The 20,936-nt window shown below is 35.5% G+C and overlaps 1 protein-coding gene across 3 annotated transcripts in view; it reads left to right on the forward strand.

Moving 5' to 3' along the window:
• Window positions 1–20,936, forward strand: part of LOC110033363 (F-box/LRR-repeat protein 15) — a 48,032-nt gene that overhangs the window by 18,857 nt on the left and 8,239 nt on the right. For all 3 annotated transcript variants that reach the window (XM_020737308.1, XM_020737309.1, XM_020737310.1), the window contains one exon: window positions 13,772–13,924. In XM_020737308.1, the coding sequence (XP_020592967.1) occupies window positions 13,772–13,924 (153 nt within the window). The remainder of the gene's footprint in view (window positions 1–13,771; window positions 13,925–20,936) is intronic.

A 20,936-nucleotide genomic window follows, 5' to 3' on the forward strand; every position in this document is an offset into this window, starting at 1 on the left:
AAGCCTTTGGATTAAGCTGTCAATGGAGTGTTCATGGGAGTTTTCTTCCTGTAAGCCACTGCCTTTAACGGTGTCCTCTTCAACAAGGGAGATTTACGTGGTTCCCTCTTCTTCCACAGGAGAGGATTGGTGGGCTTCTGCAATGTTCAACTCATTGTCTACATAAACATGAGGGTTTCCACAATGCAGGGAGAGTGGCTGGGCATCATCCTCTCTCACCACTTTGCCTTTATCAGTTGTCTGTTTTTCAGATTTCTTAATCTTATTTTGTAGTACCAACATTTGCTCTTGCAAACTCGACACTCCAACAGTTATTATATTCATTGTTTCTTGAAATTTCGTGAACCATTTCTCTTGGTCTTTAAGCAGCTCAATTATTGCTTTCGGGTTTTTTTCACTGCAATGTATATTGGCTCTAGGACAATGTCGGCTGAAACGATTGATCCCATATCATTTGATATAGGTGTCTCAGGTCTGCCTTGGAATTGCGTTGTTAGAACTGGATCGGGTAGTTCATCTGGATTGGCTAGTAAATTGCGCTCATCCTCTTTCATATTCAAAAATTGATCATAAACCTGTAATTTATTAAAAAAAAACGCTTTAATCATTAAAACTCCCAAAATAACATATTAATTTATTTTTAAATAACTAAATGTAACAAATATATCACACTTAAATGACATATAAATAACAACTAATAATGTAAATGACTTGCTTGTTTAGTGTTCAGTCTCTTAAAGACTATATCAATATGTGATGAGTTAAAGCTAACGTTTATCGTCCACCTCAACATTAGAGGCTGACCTCAGGAGCGGTATGAGTTACCAAAGAAGTTTGCTCATAAAACTAGAGCTGTATAAAAGATAAGTCATATTCAGTATTGCACAAATAAATAAAGGTTTTCTGACGTTTATACAAGATACTAACCGTTATTAAAAAAAGAAAACCATTAATTTATCCCAAATGCTGGTTTCGCCTTATTTTGGTGGCTACTGCATTAATTTGTTCAACGAGAAATTCACAGAGCGTAGCAGACCAGTTAAATGAAGAAAACGTATGTACATTCTCGCAAAATGTGTGAAGTCGTTTGAATATACTAAAATTACTAGAAAGAAAAAATAAATTTGATAACAAAAAATTTTTATATAATTGATTAAAAGGGGTATAAGACTCCTCGATTGCAAAGTTCAAAATATCATTATTTATTTGACGGACATTCACATCAGAAGATAAAATTTTTTTCACTTTGACACTTCTATTCTATTTGACATGTCAATCAACATGACAATTTCATCAGACATTATTTTCGATTCTTTCCCACCCATTCTGATACCATTTTTTAATGGTGCCAATATTGCAATATTTGCAATGTCAAGACATTGTATTGAGGATATGGTGGGATCACAAAAAATTAATCAACATTTATCACTTTCAGCTCATTCATGATGTTCCTCAGATATGACAGACTTGACTTTATCGAGCAAATTTTTCACTACGGATGATCGACATTTACAACTTATGGATCTTAGGTTCACAAACCAACATAAAACAAAATAATGCAATAATTATTAGATGTCATTTAGTCATTATTAAGGTATTATTTCAATGTTATTTAGTCTTTATTAAGGTGTTTAGGTTAACGATATTTAAGCATTATTATGATATTATTCAGATATTTTTATAGTATTATTTAGGTGATATTATGATATTATTTTCGTTATGTTATGTGATGTTAGTTTAGTATTATTAAAGAAAATCAAGTAGTATTTAGGTATTATTATAGTAATATTTCTTTAATGTTATGATGCTATTATGGTGATGTTATGTGGTGTTAGTTTGATATTATTATTAAAATTCAGGTGTTTTTCTGGTATTATTATGATATTTATTGGGTGAACGTATGGTGATATTTAGTTCAGACTACTGTAATATCCCAACTCCAGTCAAATAATAAAAAATACTACTAAAATATTACTAAAAAATAGTATGATCTATATTCCTGAGTGATTTGTTATTTGGGTTTTTAGATAAACACAACTATCAGTCATTCAAGTATCCATTCCGAATGTTATATGGATGAATTTTTACATTCTGTTAACATATTCTTTTCAATAAAAGTATAATCACTAAAATAAACAATTACTTGGATGAACCCTCTTGGTTGTCATTTTTCTTACGTTCTTTGGCTTCGTTCTTTTTGAGCTTACGAGTCTCCATTTTTTAAGGCTCTTCAGTTTTCATTCAACGACTCTTCGGTCTCCACTCTTAAGACTCTTCGGTTTCTGTCTGCTTGGGCTCGCATTCGTTCTTGGTAAGGAGAAGTGACGAATTTACTTCGATCGGCGAACAACCCTAAACGCTAAGCTTTTCTGATTCAAGAAAGCAATCCAAAACCCTAAACAAATGATGAATGGCGGTGCTCGATGTTCAACCCTCGGGCAACGTTTTGCCTTCCAAAATGATGATCCGACGTTTTGGTAAGGCTCGCGGTTTAATTTTTAGATGCTTTGGTAGGACTCGGGCCTGGTCGCGTAGTAAGAAAATATACAATTCATTATTTTTTGGTCGGGCCCCGCATTTCCAAGTGTCCGGATTTAATTGGACGACACACACAAGTCTACGTGCAGTGTCCGGACTGAATAAGCGCTCATTTTCTTACTACGCGACCTGGTTTGAGTCCCGGCTAAGCTTCTAAAACTTAAACAGCGCGCCTTACAAAATCATCATATCATAATTTCGAAAGACAAAACGTCGCCTGAGGGTCGAGCATCGAGCACCGTCATTTGCCATTCGTTTAAGTTTTTGATTGCTTTCTTGATTCAAAAAAGCTTAGGGTTTAGGGTTGTTCGCCGGCCGAATTAAATTCGCCACCTCTCATTACTGAGATGGAATCCGAGCCCAGGCAGATAAAAACCGAAGGGAGTCCTGTGAGAATGGAGACGAAAGAGCCGTTGAGAATGGAAACTGAAGAGCTTTCGAAAATGAAGACTGATAAGCGCAAGAAGAGCGAAGCTAAAGAACGTAAGAAAAAGGACAATCAAGAGGTTTTATCCAAGTAATTTTTTATTTTGGTGGTTGTACGTTCATGGAAAAGATTATGTTAACATAGTGTAAAAATTCATCCTTATAGTATTCATAATAAATATTTAAATGACTGATAGTCGTGTTTATCTAAAAATTCAAAAAAAACAAACCACTCAGGCATTTAGCTCAGATTTACCGTTTTTGGTTAATATTTGAGTATTATTTAACCGATGTTGGGATATCTTAGTAGTCTGAACAAAATATTACCACACATTCACCTAATAATACAATAATAGTACCAGAATAACATCTTAATAAAATTTAAATTTTAATAATAATACCAAACTAACACCACATGTCACCATCAAAATAATACTAGAATATTATATAAATAATATTATAATAATATCTGAGTAATGTGAGAATAACATCTGAATAAAATCTGAATTTTAATAATAATATCAAATTAACACCACCGAAATAATACCAGAATATTTTCTAAATAGTACTATAATAATACATGAATAATACGCGATTTTCTTTAATAATACAAAACTAACATCACATAATACCACAAAAATAATATCATAACATCATCTAAATAATACTATAAAAATACTATAATAATACCATAATAATGCTTAAATATCACCTTAATACCGTCAGAATACAACCTCTACCTAAACCGTTAACCCTAAACACCTTAACAAAGACTAAGGGTCTGTTTGGGGCAGTTGCGGCTTATCCAGTTTGTGCTGATAAGCAGCTTATCCTGATAATCTGCTGATGACCAGCTGATCCGGATAATCCGACCAGCTGTTTGGTTGGTGCGTTTTGAGAACAGCTGATTCTGTATAAATGACCAATATGCCCTTGTTTCATTTTGATTTTGTAGAGTCATTCATGACATCATTTCGACAAACAGATGATGTTTGTTTGCTAATCATAAATCCTCACAGAAAAAATACACGAAATTAACATATTCTTGGATGTAAAAAAAAGAAAAGAGTACAGTCAAAAAACAACGAAGATCGAGATAACGATTCTTCCTAACCAAGAACAAAAAATCAAACCGATGAGAAAGAACATCAACCCAATTCCTACTTTTAAGTTCGTGGTTGAACACATAGCAAGAGACGATGAAATAATAAGAAGTCGCATATAGCACCTCTGTAAACGCCGAAGAAGGAAAACTAGAAATGCAAAGGAATTGTTTTGCCTATTGAGAGAAATGCCGAAGAAAGAAATGCTGAAGAAGAAAAGAGGGAAAACTTCAGGGATCGTAGAGGAGAACTGCTTAGGGTATGTGAAATGCGAAGGAGACCGAGAGACTTCAAGGATCGTAGAAGAGAACCACTGAGAGACTTCAAGGATCGTAGTGGAGAACCGCTTAGGGTATGTGAAATGCGACGAAGACCGAGAGAAGGCAGATGCGTTTAAGGGCAGGGTCACGGGGGTAATACTTGGATCGAAAACGCGGACCGCGGGGGTTGTTCCACGGTCCGCGTCTTTTACAAATTTCAAAACGCCGTTTTCAATAATCTCCCATTAAGTGCGAACCAAACTGTGAAGCGACATTTTTAAAACGCCGCCCGCACTTATAAGCTGCCCCAAACAGGCCCTAATCAACATTGAAATAACACCTTAATAATGATTAAATGACTTCTAATATTTGTTCATTATTTTATTTTATGTGGTTTGTGAACCAAATATCCATGAGTTGTAGATGCCGACCATCCGTTGTGAGAAATTTGCTCCATAAGGTCAGGTCTGTCATATCTGAGGATATCAAGAATGAATTGAAAGTGATGAATGTTAATCAATTTTTTGCGCTCTCACCTTATTCTCAAGACAATGTTTTAACACTGCAAATATTGCAATGTTGGCACAATTAAAAAATGATATTCAGAATGGCTGGGAAAGAACTGAGAGTAATGCCTGGTGAAATTGCCCTGTTGATTGGCATGCCAAATCGAGAAGTGTCATGTGGAAAAAAAAATATTCATCTTTTGATGTGGATGCCCGCTAAATTAAGAATGATAGTTTGAACTTTGTAACCAGAGAGTCTTATACCCTTTTTGATCCATTGTATATAATTTCTTTTTTATCAAATTTATTTTTTACTTCTAATAATTTCAGTATACCTAAAAGATTTTACACATTTGGCCAGAATGTATACACTTTTTCTTCATTTAACTGATCTGTTGCGCTCTGTGAATTTCTCATTGAGCAAATTAATGCACTAGTTATCAAAATAAGGCGGAACCGACCTTTGGGATATATAAATGATTTTTTTTTGCTAACGGTAGTATCTCGTATAAACATCAGAAAACCTCTATTTCTTTGTGAAAAGTTGAATATGACTTACCTTTTACACAATTCTGATTTTATGAGCACACTTCTTTGTAACTCTTGCCACTCTTGAGGCCAGACCTTGAATGTTGAGGTGGACAACAAACGTTAGCTGAAACTCATCATATATTGATATAGTCTTTAAGAGGCTGAACACTAAACAGACAAGTCATTTACATTATTAGTTGTTACTTAGGTGTCATTTAGGTGTGATATATTTTTTACATTTAGTTACATAAAAATAAATTTTTAAGTTATTTTGAGAGTGTTAATGATTAAAGTGTTTCTTTCTGAAATAAATTGTAAGTTCATGACCAATTTTTGGATCTGAAAGAGGATGAGCGCAATTTGCTCGTCAATTTAGATGGACTACCTGGTCAAGTTTCAACAACGCAATTCCAAGACAGACTTGGGGCCCATGTATCATATGATATAGGGCCAATCATTTCAGGCGACATTGCCCCATAGCCAATATACACTGCAGTGAATGAAAACAGATTAGGAGAAATGATTCATGGAACTTCAAAGAACAGAGAATACATTAACTGTTGGAGTGTCGAGCTTGCAAGAGCAAATGTTGGTACTACAACATAAGATTGAGAAATCTGAAAACAAACGACAGATAAAGACGAAGTGGTGGGAGAAGATGATGCCCAATCACCCTCTCCTCATGGTGGAAGCCCTCATATTGATGTAGATAATGAGTTGAACAATGAGGGAGCCCACTAATGCTCTCCTGTGGGAGAAGATAGAACTCAGCTAGCCTCCCCTGTTGAGGATGACACTGTTAAAGGCAGTGATTTACAGGAATAAGGCTCCCATGAATACTCTATTGCCAGCTTAATCCAAAGGGTTAAGGGTAGACGAAGTCGAAAAAAGAAGAAAATGAGTTCTCCTTTCACTGATTTTTAATTGAAGAAAAAAAGTAATAAGAGATGTCGATGAGCCGATGTTGCTCAATGAACCAATAACAAATGTCGCTGTAGATACGAATGCCGGTAATGACGACTACCAAACAATAACAAAAGAACGAATAATAAATAGTTCAACCGAGATGGATCTGCAAATACTTATATCACTTGCTATACATACCACCCGCATTGCAGAAGAATGACTAATTGAAAATGAAGTAGAAGAATCAGTAGCCCTGACACTGACAAATTTAGGAGATTAGCCAGATAATGTGATAGTGGTATTTGGAAATGAGTTTTTATACAATGTCCTATATCATCTAAATTTACTATATATTTCAAAAGTGTTTTTGTTTTGTAGCCTCTTTCAGCGGACTTCCAGATCAAATTTCCTGGCAGATCAATGGTGTTTACTAAAATGTAGGCAGTGATCGATCAATTTATGTCAAAAATGTAGGCAGTGATCGATCAATTATGTCAAAATACATTAATAAGTGAGTAAATCTTCACATTTTTTAATGCATTATTTTTGTCTTATATGAAAGTATCATAAATATTTTGTGTATTATGCAGGAAGATTATTATGCTACACATTAGAGACATTTTAATAGATCACAGTTCAATAGAAGATTTGCTGTGCAATAGTTGGATTGCAAATGACTATGTTGATGCCTTAGCCATCATTTTGAATAGAAAGAGGAATGCCACTACATCTTTATACATATCTTATATTTATGTATCGTCATTATCATTGATTCAATATATTTAAAATTTAAATAATTTTATGAAGATATTAAAAGTGTCTTTTCATGCAGATTTATCATAAAATGGGTAACGCCGTAACATTTGTTTCATATCATGAAGGAAAAGTTAAAAATGTTGATATTATCTTGTTTCTTATTCTGCACAAACAACACTAGGTATTGTTGGTTGCGGAGTTAAATGACAAGAAGTGAAAAAATTTACGATTCATTACCCAACCAGATGCACCAGACCATGTGCAATGACGTTGTAGTTATACTCCATATTATCTATCAAACCCATTTAATATTGTCCATGCACTAATCTGTATCACATTAAACTTTGCAGATCAATCAATTTGCAAGAGATGCCCTAAATTTTTTTAGGGGGAAACCCGTGAAATGACTACTCTTAATCGTTAAAAGTGTTTCAATCCAATGTAATAGTATTGATTGTGGCATGTTTGTCTGCAAATTTATGAAAAAATTAGTACAGACTTACAGTTGTCATTATAGTGAGGAGCTGTCAAGATTTAAGACAGAGCTAGTCCATGATATTTATATGTGGATATTGTCTCATAATTAAAAGATATTTATAGTGGAATATTGTTATTTTAATGAGAAACTTTGGCATGAAAAGCTTTGGAATTACTGTTCATAATGTCTGAAGTTACAGTCTCTATTGTCTTTTCGTTTATTGTTATTTAGAATGTTATTTTAAAAGTTCATTTTATTTGTATTATTATTAGAATATTATTCAGTAAATTTTAGCACTTGGCTGTGAAATTGCTACTGAAATAAATTTTCTTTGTTGCAAGAAATTAAGCATCTCACTGCTGGTATAGCTCTGTAAATTATGATATTTGGTTGTAAAACTACTGTAGATGAAAGAATTGTTTAAATTTATGATAAACAAGATATGTTGTTTGCCAAATCGAACAGTGAGGCTATTGTGTTACTTATATTAAGCATCTCATTGATGTGTTGTACATTTATGTTTAAATCTGGTCGTATTTCAGTTATATTTCAATAATATTAAGATAGTATTACGATTACATAGTTCTTGTTCCATTCAAACTAGTATTTAACACATGTATCTTATATTTCTTCTGCCCGTTCTGGTTGTATTTGGGTAATATTGTGGGAATATTCTGCGGCGCCGAGAATACACTGGAGGAATATTTTAATCACACCTTATATTCCTTCTACGCAAGAAGCTGTTTGATTTTTGTTATATTAGGGTAATATTTTGGTAATATTAAGGTAATATTACGACTATACAACGAATTTTCACGGGTACTAATATATTCCATCTTTATCTTAAAAATATATTCTCGGTATAACCAGGTTACGCCTGGGGCGCTAAGAATACACTTGAGGAATATTCCAATCACATTTTGAAATCCTTATGTGCGAGAGTCTGATTGTGGTTGTATTTGGGTAATATTGTGGTAATATTAAGTAATATTACGATTATATAACAAAATTTCATGGTGATGAATATTTACAAGCTTTATCTGAAAATTATATCCTCGGTACAGCCATGTTACGCCCGCGACGCTGAGAAATACACTTGAGAAATATTCCAATTACACCATATTATATTCCTTCTCTGCGAGAAATTGATTGTGGTCGTATTTAGACAATATTGCCGTAATATTACTATAATATTACGACTATATAATGTACTTCTATGGGGCATAGAATTTAACAGTTGTATCATTCAAATATCTTAATGATGCAATCATGCTACGCCCGCGGAGGCTGGAATACGCTCACAGAATATTCCAATCACATGTTTGATTTTGGTCGTATTTCAGTAATATTTAGGTAATATTATTGTAACATTATTCTTATATTGCACATTTTTATGGTGACGAATGTTTACAAGCTTTATCTTAAAGATATATTGATTGTGGTCGTATTTTGACAATATTTCTGTATTATTACGGTAATATTACGAGTATATGACACATTTCTATGATAACATCCATACCACAATAATACTAGGAGAATACCATCATTAACACCGCGGAAATTACATTATTACCACAATAACAAATAATACATTAATTTAGATAAATCATTGAATACACACTCTAGGTAAATCAAACTTAAAGAACTCGTTGCAGTTCTTGGTATTTCACATATTATCATGTAGGTCCATCAATAAGATCGTATGTGTTTGTGGGTAGTGATGTAGACCGTTCCTGCTGATTTTGAATAATTACAAGTGAACGTAAGTAAATAAGTTTAATCAAAATTAATGCACATCAAAAACTGTTTCGAATTTTAAGTTATGTACCTGACTATAGCGTTTGATATTGCAAACAAGTTTGGATTGCATGGGTGAAATGTATCTTAACTTGAACCGATTTTTTTCTTCTTTCCTGTAATATAATGTTCAATGTTATGGAGTTGTAATGCAGTATGCATGAACATACGTTTATTAGTATAAGTAAAACTTACTTTTTACTCTTCTTTCTCCAAATAGCTTTTTAACCTTGCATTAGATATTCTTTTTAGCCGCATCTTCATTGGGTAGTTTAAATTGTGTTGTCTTCGGTGTCCTTTTTGTATTTGACTTTGGCTTTTTTTCGATGGTCTCTCCCATTCAATATGACGTCAGATTCGATTGTTAGTTTCTTTAATGTCTCCAGCACATGTTTCTCAGCAAGTTCATTACTCTGCTTTGTACTGATTCGGTATGCAAATTTATGAACGTATGTGCGATATATGAGTCAACTTGAAGAACTTCATAATGTTTGTGAATCTTTGAGATATTTATACCCATAGTTGTTATATATATCTCTTTTTGCATAAATAGACCTCTGTAATAATATATATTTATCAGAGATCTTTATTATATTATTAAGGTTAAACACCCTTAGAGTTTAAGCACATAATAAACCCATTATTTCAAATTTTTTGCAACTGCATGTAATTTCAAAATTACTTTTGTCGACTTTAACAATCCAAGGTCTCTGTATTCTTATTATCTAAGTTTCTAATGTCAAATTCTGAATCCCTGGTGATAGAGTCCTCCACAGCAAGTTCACACAAACCATGCAGTAATTTTGCTTCAAATATTGAATATAACTTTCTCGTATAAACTAAAACAACCTGATTCAACACGGGCCTACTTTTTACTGCGGGAATAATTGCAGATTGTTCGCATTTAAAATCTTCGTCCTTCTCATTCTTTCGTCAAGATTTTCATGTCACTTTTAAGGCCCAAAAAACTTTCAGTGAGGGTGCTTGGAGACACCATGATAAATGTTATTCGTGGACTCACTTCTTTGAGTTGATAGGATTCCCATTCAAAATATTTCTTTATTGAAGGTCATTGACCACTTATGTCTGATATTGTATAAACTATTCAATCAAATATTCTCTTGTAGATTTTCTTGCTCAATCATTGTACTCATGTTTCTTCAAACTCCTTTTCGGAGTGAAATACCCATGCATTTATAAAAAAAATCATTGACTCTCTTACCTACCACACCAAATAGACTTTTAAGCATAATTTCTTGTAAATAAGTCATTGACATAATCTATCTGGTGTGCGGCAGACACTCTTCAATGACTCTGGTCATTGCTTGATCTTGGTCAGTGAATATTGTTATCTGATATTTATTATCTATTATCCATATAAATGATTTGAATAGTCACTTGAATGAGTCAACTATTTCATCTGACAAAAAGTTAACTCTAAATATAACATTCTGTCAGTGGTGGTTCACATCGACAATAGGAGCACAACGTAAATTGTATTTATTCAATTTATAACTTGTATCAAATATTATGACATCCCCAAAGCAATCGTAATCAAGCCTTAATATCTCATCACTCCAAAAGAAATTTAACAAACTACCAGACTCATCAATTTGGACGTTCCCCGCAAACATCATATCATAAGCTTGCCTCTCGGTGAACAATTGTAGTGGAGAATTAGTGTCCTCATGTTCAATTTGAACTCTTCTTTCTCTTTGTAATGAAAAAAAACTCTTAAATCTTAAACCGGAATGAGACCAAATAGTTTTTTTTATTTCAATTTGGCGTGGTTCAAAATGACAAAAAAGTACTTAATGCGATTTGGCGGGATTCAAAAATGATAAAAGACACTTTTTGGATGTTTGGGCGGGACTCGAGTCGGGTCGCGCTGTAAAAAAAAAATTTCTTTTCATTATTTTAGTGTTGGGCTCACAATTCTACATGTCAGTTTTTAATTGGAGACTGCACAGAAGTCTGCATGCGGTTTTTGGACTGAATAATTTTTCTTCACATGCACATTAGGTTTTTAAAGTATTTGTTTATACTTGAAGACCATGAACTATTGATAATTTTTCTTCTCATTTTTTTTATCCGGCTATTTTTCCACCTCAAATTTTTGATATTATTTAATTGAGTATAAATAAACTTTTAAATAATCACCAACTTTATGGTCACAAACTTCTTCTAATCTAACCTGTAACTTCTTGGTTTAATAAAATTTAGTATTAACATTTAATATATACCTTTAACCTACTAATTATTCTAAAAAAATTAATAAAATCCTATTCACAATTTTGTTTTCTTTATCCTTCTGTCAAAGTCAACAATTCTGGTCTACGTGTGCGTTTGGGACGGTGTCCGGGTCGCGGCGCGACGACTGGCCGAGATTTGCTGTCGTTTGGGATGACTTCTAGGCTGCGATGTCTCGCCATTTTCGTTAAACCCTGTTCGAGGATTGGCTTTTTACGAATCTTACCCCTCTTCCATTCGATCCCAGTGTTCGACCCCTCTGTTCGACTCCAACTCCCTTGTCACTCCTTATTTTGAGAAATTAGGGACGAGCGAAGAAAAGAATGGCCCGAACAGGCTTACCTTCATCAATGGTTTCTGGTAGGAGCGGAGTAGAAGGATGAGAGGTGAGAGTTTCAATGATCTCTATACGTCGTTGACCCATCTTTGCCTTCTCAACTTGCTCTGATCGTCGACTGTATCGTGAGGGTTCGTTCACGAAGGTCATGGTTCTGTGCGAAACTGGGAGGGGGAGGGTTTTGGGTACTAAGAGAGGGTAAAATGGAGATGGGTTTATGGTTTTAATTTCTTTTATTAATTTAATTGATTAATAATTAATGACTAATTCATATATTTTTAAATTAATCATATTTTGAATATTTATATATTATTATTAATATTAATTAATCAATTTATAAACATATTTTTAAGATTTAAATTATATGATAAAAATACAAGCTTTCTTAATTAATAAAACTAATTAATTATTAATTAATGTTAATTTATTGCTTAATAAATAATTTATTTAATAAAAAAAATTATTTTATATTATGTTACAAACAATTTTACTACACAGGGGCAGGACTGTCATTTTTCTAAAAATAGCTGCACAAAACTGTTTTCAAACTATAATAAAAAAATCTACAGCCAGTTTTCCTGCAATAGTTTCTTGGGCAACTAAGCTGCAACTGCCCCAAAAAGAGACCCTAAGTCTTAAGGAGCAAAACTTAATTGATTCCTTGATATCTATCTAATACTCAAAATTAACCCAACCACAATAGGAAAAATTATTTTTATTAAAAGCAAATAGGTGGATACAATCAAACACACTTGAAAGGGAAATTATAACAAACACGACACAAACTCATACTAGCTTTATCCATGGGTGGTGGAGGTCAACTAGGTGGTTGGAGAGCGGAGGTAGTTATTGAAATGGGTTGTGTGTGGTTAGAATAGCAAAATGAAGGGCTGGAAGTGCGTGGCAACAAAGTGGATGACTCCCCAACACAGACATCCATGTGCACCACATCGCACCAAGCTTGATCTAGCAGTTGGATCCCAATCGAAAACTCAACGAGACACCTATTAATGCTGATCATGTTCCCCTTCAACCATGTTAGAGATTATTGTTGGGGTTGTCTCCGAGTCATAATGCTCAACTTGTATACCATCAGTGTTGACGCCACATTCTTGTTGTTTCCTCCATTGATAATGATGTTGCATACCATTCCCTTCATTGTGCAACGAGTGTAGAATGCTCTGTGTTTTGAACCTTTCATCTTGTGCTTTATTTGGCTCTTGTTTGTTTTCTAACTCACTGATATTGTAATTGCGGCTTGATGAGTTCCTTTTATTTTTTTTTTCTTTATTTATCTTCTTTACCATGTGCATTGGCAGTTGTGGGGGGTTTTTCACCTAGTACCATTTTTAGGAGGTTTGTACGCTCAAAATGGTGTTGTCAACAGATGGTGAAGAATTATTTACTTTTGTCAGAGTGTTGGTTCATTAATGTACAAGAGCTTGTGCTTGCTTATAGTTTGGCCATTTAAGATTTTATGGAAAAGGGCACACTTCAGAAAATTCCTTTATAATGTTGTTGAATTTTCTTATGGAGTCTAACCAGGAGGATTTTATGATTTGACTAACATGAGATTAGGCAGCAGTGGTATGGCATATATCATTATTTCAAAGGTTTTCAGAACATTGATATTTCATTTATTTCTATTTGAAACTGGACTCATTATATAACTAGTTGACAGAGTAATTATTGCCCCTTAACGAGGGTTGTTGAAATAAAATAGGTTGATTGATATGTTTCCCTTGCTTTTCTGACAGCTTAGATTTTAAATTTCCCAGAATATCTGTTCATGGAGAAATTCTTTTATTATGATTGTAACTGCTACATGCTTGATTGTAAGGTTTTGACTTTTTCAAACTAATTAATCATCTTTTTTTTTTCAGAGCCTAACCAAGGTGAGACTTAATAGTTACTCCCTGGTTAGTATTTCTTTTGTTGGTTGCCGAGCTATGCATGTGCTTGACCTTTCATGTCCAAATCTTTTGAAGATTAACCTTGATGGTTGTGATCATCTTGAAGAAGCATCCTTCTGCCCAGTAAGTGAAGTTCATTCAATATGTCGTTCTTGAATTTTTGTTGGTGATGTTATACAGCCTTGTTACCTACTTCGGATTTGGAATAATCCTATTTTGGCACAGTGATGTGTATACTTGCTATTTTTCCTGTAAGCTAAGGCTAGAAGACCCATACTTAGGCTTTCCTTGATCCTTATACATGTCGTTTTAAGTTTCATTTACAGGCTTTCTAACAGATGTATGGCCCATTCTTAGTTTGGGTTGGCACAAAATTTTAAAATCCATTAATTCAAACCTTATGTCTTCCAATGCATGTAAATGCCATCCCCACTTAAACCAGGGCAAGCCCTAATACTATTGTAAACTTGGCCAAGCACCCATGTTAACAATCTCTTCAATTAAAATCAATCCATTGATTAAAATCGCTCAAAGCAAAATTTTAACATGCCTATTTTATCTTTCTTCGACTCATTGATGATGACAATCATGCTATGCTTATGGGCTATTTTCAATCATATTTATTCATTTGATCTCAAGTGACCATGTTTTGTGCCTCTGAACTATTCAATCGAACCATAGTATGAAAAGCCCTGACGTGCCCAGAATGCATTTTTTGTGATCATTGCTATAGTACTGCGAACTCCCGTGAGCGAGGGCTGCATGGACTGGTCCAAGAGAGTTGGTCGACCAATCCTTTAAGGTGATTTCCTATCTATTGGGATTGCGGTCCACTTCTATTTACCCCAAGTCTATAAATATGTTGTTTTTTGTGTTTTAAAGTAGATTTTGGCTCATATTTTTTTTAGGACAGCCCCCAACATCCGTTTTCCCCTTCAAGGGTTGTATCCGATGGATTGAGTGGTACCCTGATTGTATCTTTCTCCCAAGATGGTGTTTACTTTCTATTTTTTTCTTCCGTATCCTTCCCACATTGTTCTCTCCTGTCGTCCCTGCTACAGCCGCCCAGAACAACAACCAACGCTATTCTTCTAACAGTTTCTGCATTCTAGCCCAAGTTCCTTGTGATTCCAGCACCCCTGCTTGCTGACATCCCTGTTCCAGCCACCTGCCTTCCATGATACTTGTTGTCTTCCTTCAAAATCAGCTGCCAGTCCTCCGTCTTATTGTTTCCAACAACTCACAGCCTTCCAGCTGCCCATACTCGCTTCTATCACCACTCTAGCCCCTCCCTCCTCACCGACCTCACCGTCCCAGCCCTCCACTTTCACTGTCACAGTTGCAACACATTCTCATTGTTGTTTTACTAGAGTCCCTCATCCACAGTTAGAAAACCCTTTCCCTACCTTGCCGCCACCTTTCCAAGCTCCCCTCCCCCCAACCATCATCACCATCACCCAGGATCTGCCATAACGTGAGTTTGTGTCGTGTGTGTTGTATTTTCCCTTTAAATTGTGTTTGATTGTAACTGCCTATTTGCTTTCAATAATAATATATGTTTTTTCTTTTTTTATTTAGGTTAGCTCCAATATCATTTGGTATCAGAGCTAGTCTAACCTTAGTTCTATCGTAAAATTTTTAGCATCCCTAAATTTTTTTCTTTCACTCTACATCACCCTTACACACCTCCTTCCAACTACCTACACCCAAAGTCTAGTCATGCCTAAGGATATAATCGTCGGAAGCTTGATCGGGGGGGAATAACACGATGTCATTTATAAGAAATTCACAAAGAGATATCCAGTGAATTTGTAGGGAGAATATGCTGTGGGAAACCTGTCAACTACGGGCTTTCCACCTTCGAGATGAGGCAATCTGAATGGGTTACCCGTAGCCACAATAGTGACTTGCTAGATCGAAGGGGTGGAGTGAACCATCATGTGGATTCCTCAGATGAAGAACCTTTTCCTCAAATGTGTGACCTAGAATATCCGAGAAGTCAAGCTTTAAAGTAAATGTGGATTTGTCATATTTCAAATGACACATGGATCAGAACGAGTTTGTTGAGTGGCTTTGAACCTTGAAATGTGTCTTTGAGTGTCAGGATGCCCCACAAGACATGATGGTAAAACTAGCTGCCAACAAGTTAAAGAAGAATGCATTATTTTGGTGAAAAATTTTAAAGCACATACACCAATGTATATACATGATCACTACATTGTCCAAAATGAAGCAATAGATGCAACGTCAGTATCTACCAGCTAACTATAGACCGGAGATTCAAACCCCAGCTTCAAAAGTGGAAACCTCATCACTGGGTGACCCACATATATTACAGGCAAGGTTCAATCCCAGAATCTTACAGCCATAGAACACTTAAGAGAACATCCAAGTCGAACCCGATTGAAGAGGCACTAGGTTAGAGTGGAGAACAACCAATTCACAGTCCCAAATCCATTTTAGCTGGAAGTGTTTCAAGTGTCATAGATTTGGGCATAACGAATAAAATTGCATAACCAAGAGAATGATCACTTGCACAAATCAGGAAGCAACTAAAGAGATAAATAATATTCCAGGAGAAGATGAAGATTTTAGAAAGGCTTCCAACTTCCAGCTGACGAGGAAGAGACGCCAGCCATTCCGGTTGAACCCAGGAGAGAGACTCCAGCTGAGTTGATAATAGCTATTCTAGAAGGTAGTATGTCTGAGGTAATGAGCGTTCATACACAGTATTAGGTTGTTGTGTCTCGAATTACATTTTTGCAGGCGTTCGGAGGAGCATCAACTGGGTTGACGTTGGTTGTCCGAGAGGGCCATGAGCTTGAGGAGTCGATATTATACACGGGGCAACTTTAGATAAAAGGATCTCAAACATTTAAGTTATATAGTCTGATTCCTAAGTTGTCCCTATTGATGGAAGTTCAACTTGTCAGAGATGAGAAGATTTTTAGTTACTTATGGAAGACAATAGGGAGTCATTTAAGTTTTAAAATTGGTTTAGTAGTGTACCCCGTGAAAGAGGTCATACAGGATGGATGAACTGCAGTGTTGGGGATCTCTTCGGGATCTTTATGGGAAAGAAAATCTTACAGTGGGATCTTTCCTACCAAAGAAGAAGTTTCTCTTGAGTTGTTGCTAATGAGAGTGGCTCGGCCTACTGTAGATTTCATTCTATTGTTGATTTCTCCTTTCATATTTTTTTTTTATCAGATACATCCATCAAAATATGACGATTGGGATAAGTTGATTATAGATTTACTTGTTTGGGATCGAACTCGTGAGAATCTGTTGTTCTGCAGCTCCAGCTCAAGTTGTAACAAAAGTGGTTATATTTATTCTATTATAATGTGTTTTGGAATAATAACGCCTACGTGATTAATTTATCGGGAGCTTGCAACATTTGCACTATCTTCAACAAAACCAACCACACTACCATGAGGAGATAAATGCTTCAACTGATGAGATCGAAACTCCCCCAATCATAGGAGACTGATGCGGAAGCGACCCAGGAGGCATTTTTTTTCTATCATTGCTATAGTACCACAACAATATTGCAAGTTCGTGTGAGCAAGGGCGGCGTGGATCAACCCAGGAAGGTCGGTCAACCATTCCTTTAAGTGGATTGCCTTCTTATTGGGATTGAGGTCCACTCATATTCACTCTTAGTCTATAAATATGTCATTTTTTTTATTTCCAAGTAGTTTTTTACTTAGATTATGTCAGGACAGTTGCATGCGTCCGTTTTCCTCTTCGAGGGTTGTATCTAAGGAATCGGGTGGTGCTTTGGTTGTATCCCTCTCCTGAGGTGGTGTTTATTTTCCCTTTTCTGCTTTCGTATCCTCCCCACACTTCTCTCACCTTTTGCTCCTTGTTGTAGCTTCCTAGAACAGTTGACGAAATTGTTCATATGGTTTCTTCATTCTGGCAAAAGTTTTCTGTGACTTTAGTGCTTTTGTTTGCTGTCATCGCTTTTCTAGCCACCAACCTTCCACAATACCTGTTGTCCTTTGTCTTAATCAGTCGCCAACCCTTCCTCTTCATGTTTCTGACAGCGCACAACTGACCAATTGCTCTGTACTCGCTTCAATGGCCATTCCAGCCCTCCAGCTTCACTGCCCTCGTTGTCCAGCCCTCCACCACTGTTGCCTGCCGCAGTGGCAACGTCTTCCTCTGATGTTTTCCTACTGTTTAGCCTCCCCAAACAGCAAACTGCTGCTGTTTGGACAGTCATCACCTTATTGTTCTAGTGTTCTAACCGCCCATAATCACTGCCATTCCTCATCCCTATTTTGCTGCCTTCTCTTCGAAGCGTGATCCGCTCTAATGTAAGTTTGCGTGTTGTATTTTTCTTTTCAATTATGTTTGATTCTAACTGCCTATTTGGTTTTTCTTTTATTGTTTGGGTTAACTCCGATATCAAGCCCTTACCAAAAAAATGTGTTAACTTCATTCTGAAAGCACATCTTTAACTCATTTTATTTGGATTTGCTTGAGATACTTTGAGGGATGGTTCTATCTCCATCCCGCCAAATATCTAGATCGATTTGATTCTAAAGATACATATTAAATCCAAGCCCAAAACTGAACCCAAATACTCCATAATCGAGAGTGCTCTCCCACAAACGAGGGAGTTGATGAAAGCAGATGTTTTGATCTGCCCTACCAAAGCAAATGTTTTTTTCCTTTATAGGCTGTTTGATTGCATAAATGATTTTTTAAGGTCATAGATAAGTCAGTAGTTTACTTTTGAAGTAGTTTTGACCCGTTTTTAACCTTTTAATAATCAGCATTTATTCAATTATTTTCTCAGATTGAAGTTTTCAGCTTCCTTTTTTTTGTGGCGTTCTGTTTCATATTTATTCTTTTTGTAATTAAAGCATCTGCTCACCATTAATTGCTTTTTTCCAACCTAGATTTTACAGGATTTTATTCTTTTATGCCTAGTAGCACTTTTTTATGTAACTCTAGTGGTAATTGCATGCTCTCTCTTGTTTTTATTTTTTTAATCCTGACATATGATCGCTAAAAGTTGTAATTATTGAAAATTAAACTTGATTTTATTCATTGAGCCTTTTAATTGAGCCCATAATCTGAAAAGGTCTTTAGAAAATTCGAAGAGTCTCATGTTATAAAGAATATTTTGGAGGATTCTATAGATACATTTTAAAGGAGTGATTTAGAGAATTTTATGATATGTAATTAATGACTTCTTAACGGAAAAGGAGAATACTCTAGGGAGTCAATAGTAGTCGTTGGTTTGAAATATGTTGGCACAATCCTAATGGGGTTGTCAATAATATGAATAGGCATAATGTGTTTGCATTAGTGAGTTTTTTAAGTGTTATCTTTTTAGCATTCCTCTTTTTACAATAGCCTCTTATTTCAACAAAATGATATTAGAGCCAAAGTTCCTTTCTAGAGAGATGACGAGCAATGGTATGATCCCCTTTCAAGCCCCTACACTCAACAATAGCAACTATGACAATATGAGCATCAAGATTAATTGGACAACAAACTCAAAAAAATCTAAGAAAGAACTTGTTCAATGTTAAGAAAACAAGTCTTGGTTGTTCGGTTTGAAAGAGCAAACAAGAAAGCAAGACTTCCTCAAGTATCATGCAAGTGACTCTTCAAGCTTTCCTATTTCTCTCTCCGACCTTTCTTGGAGCGCAAGATTTATGAGAGATGGTAGAAAATAGCTACAATCAACCACAGGACGAGTCAAGTTTATCCCAAACTCAAAAGGATAGTCTAAGAGATTCAAGGAAGAGAGACAAGAAGGCTCTCTATCTTTCAAGGATTTGATAATGACGCTTTTGAGAAGATTTCTGATGCGAAGTTTGCCAAAGAGGCAATAGAGAAGCTTTGGACATCTTATAAAGTAGCGGAGCAAGTCAAGAAGGCGAGTCTCCAAACATTAAGAGGTGAGTTTGAAGCCTTATATATGAAAGAAGCCGATGCCGTCTCTGACCACTTGACTAGAGTCTTAGCAATTTCCAATCAATTAAAAAAAATGGGGAGAAACTAGAAGTTGTAAGGGTCGCCATCATTGAAGAAACCAAAGACTTGGAGTCTATGACAATCAAGCAGCTCCTGGGTTCTTTACAAGCGTATGAAGAAAAGAAAAAGAAGGAAGGAATCACATAACAACTTTTGAAGACACAAATTAATTTAACTAAAAAAGAGCCTTGAGTATTATAGAAGTCAACAAGGACAAGGCAGTGGTCGAGGACAAGGCCGTGGTCATGGTTGTGGACCAGGTAAGAGCTCCAATAATGACAACAACAACAATGCCAATTTTGGACGAGGATAAGGTTCAACAAGAGGGCGTGGAAGAGGAAAATCAAAATCAAGGTATGACAGATCTGAAGTGATGTGTTACAACTGCCAACAATTTGGTCACTATGTTGCAGAATGTAGAACTCTTAATAACAATAAAATTGAAGAGAAGCCTAATTATGTGGAAGAGAAAGTCAGTAAGTTGACACTTTGCTTCTGGCATATAAGGAGAACAAAAAGGGTGAAGATAACACATGGTATCTGAACACTGGTGCAAGAAACCATGTGTGGAAGAAAAGCTTGTTGGTGGACTTTGACGAGTCAGTGAGCGACATTGTATCCTTTGGAGATGAGTCCAAGATAGTTGTGAAGGGAAGAGGTAAAATCCTTATCCGATTGAAAAATGGAAAGCACCAATTAATCTTTAATGTCTAATATGTGCCAAATATGAAGAGTAATATTCTGAGTGTGGGTCAGCTCTTAGAGAAAGGTTATGATATTCATCTGAAAGATAAGAACCTTTTTACAAGAGGCAATATGAGCAACCTAATTGTGAAGATACTAATGTCAAGAAATAGAATGTTCTTGCTCAATATTCAAAATGATATTGTAAAGTATCTCAAAGCCTGCTACAAAGATCCATCTTGGCTTTGGCATCTTTGACTTGAGTATCTTAGCTTTGGAGGACTAGAGCTATTATCAAAGAAGAAAATGGTGAGAGGTCAGCCCCGCATCAGTCACCCAGACCAAATATGTGAAAGCTGCTTGCTCGGGAAGCAATTTAGGAAGAGATTTTCAAAGGAGTCAAATTCGAGAGCACAAAAGCCACTTCAACTCCTACATACGGATGTATGCG

This window comes from Phalaenopsis equestris, unplaced genomic scaffold (genome assembly GCF_001263595.1).
Source record: "Phalaenopsis equestris unplaced genomic scaffold, ASM126359v1 Scaffold001150, whole genome shotgun sequence".
NCBI lineage: Eukaryota > Viridiplantae > Streptophyta > Magnoliopsida > Asparagales > Orchidaceae > Phalaenopsis > Phalaenopsis equestris.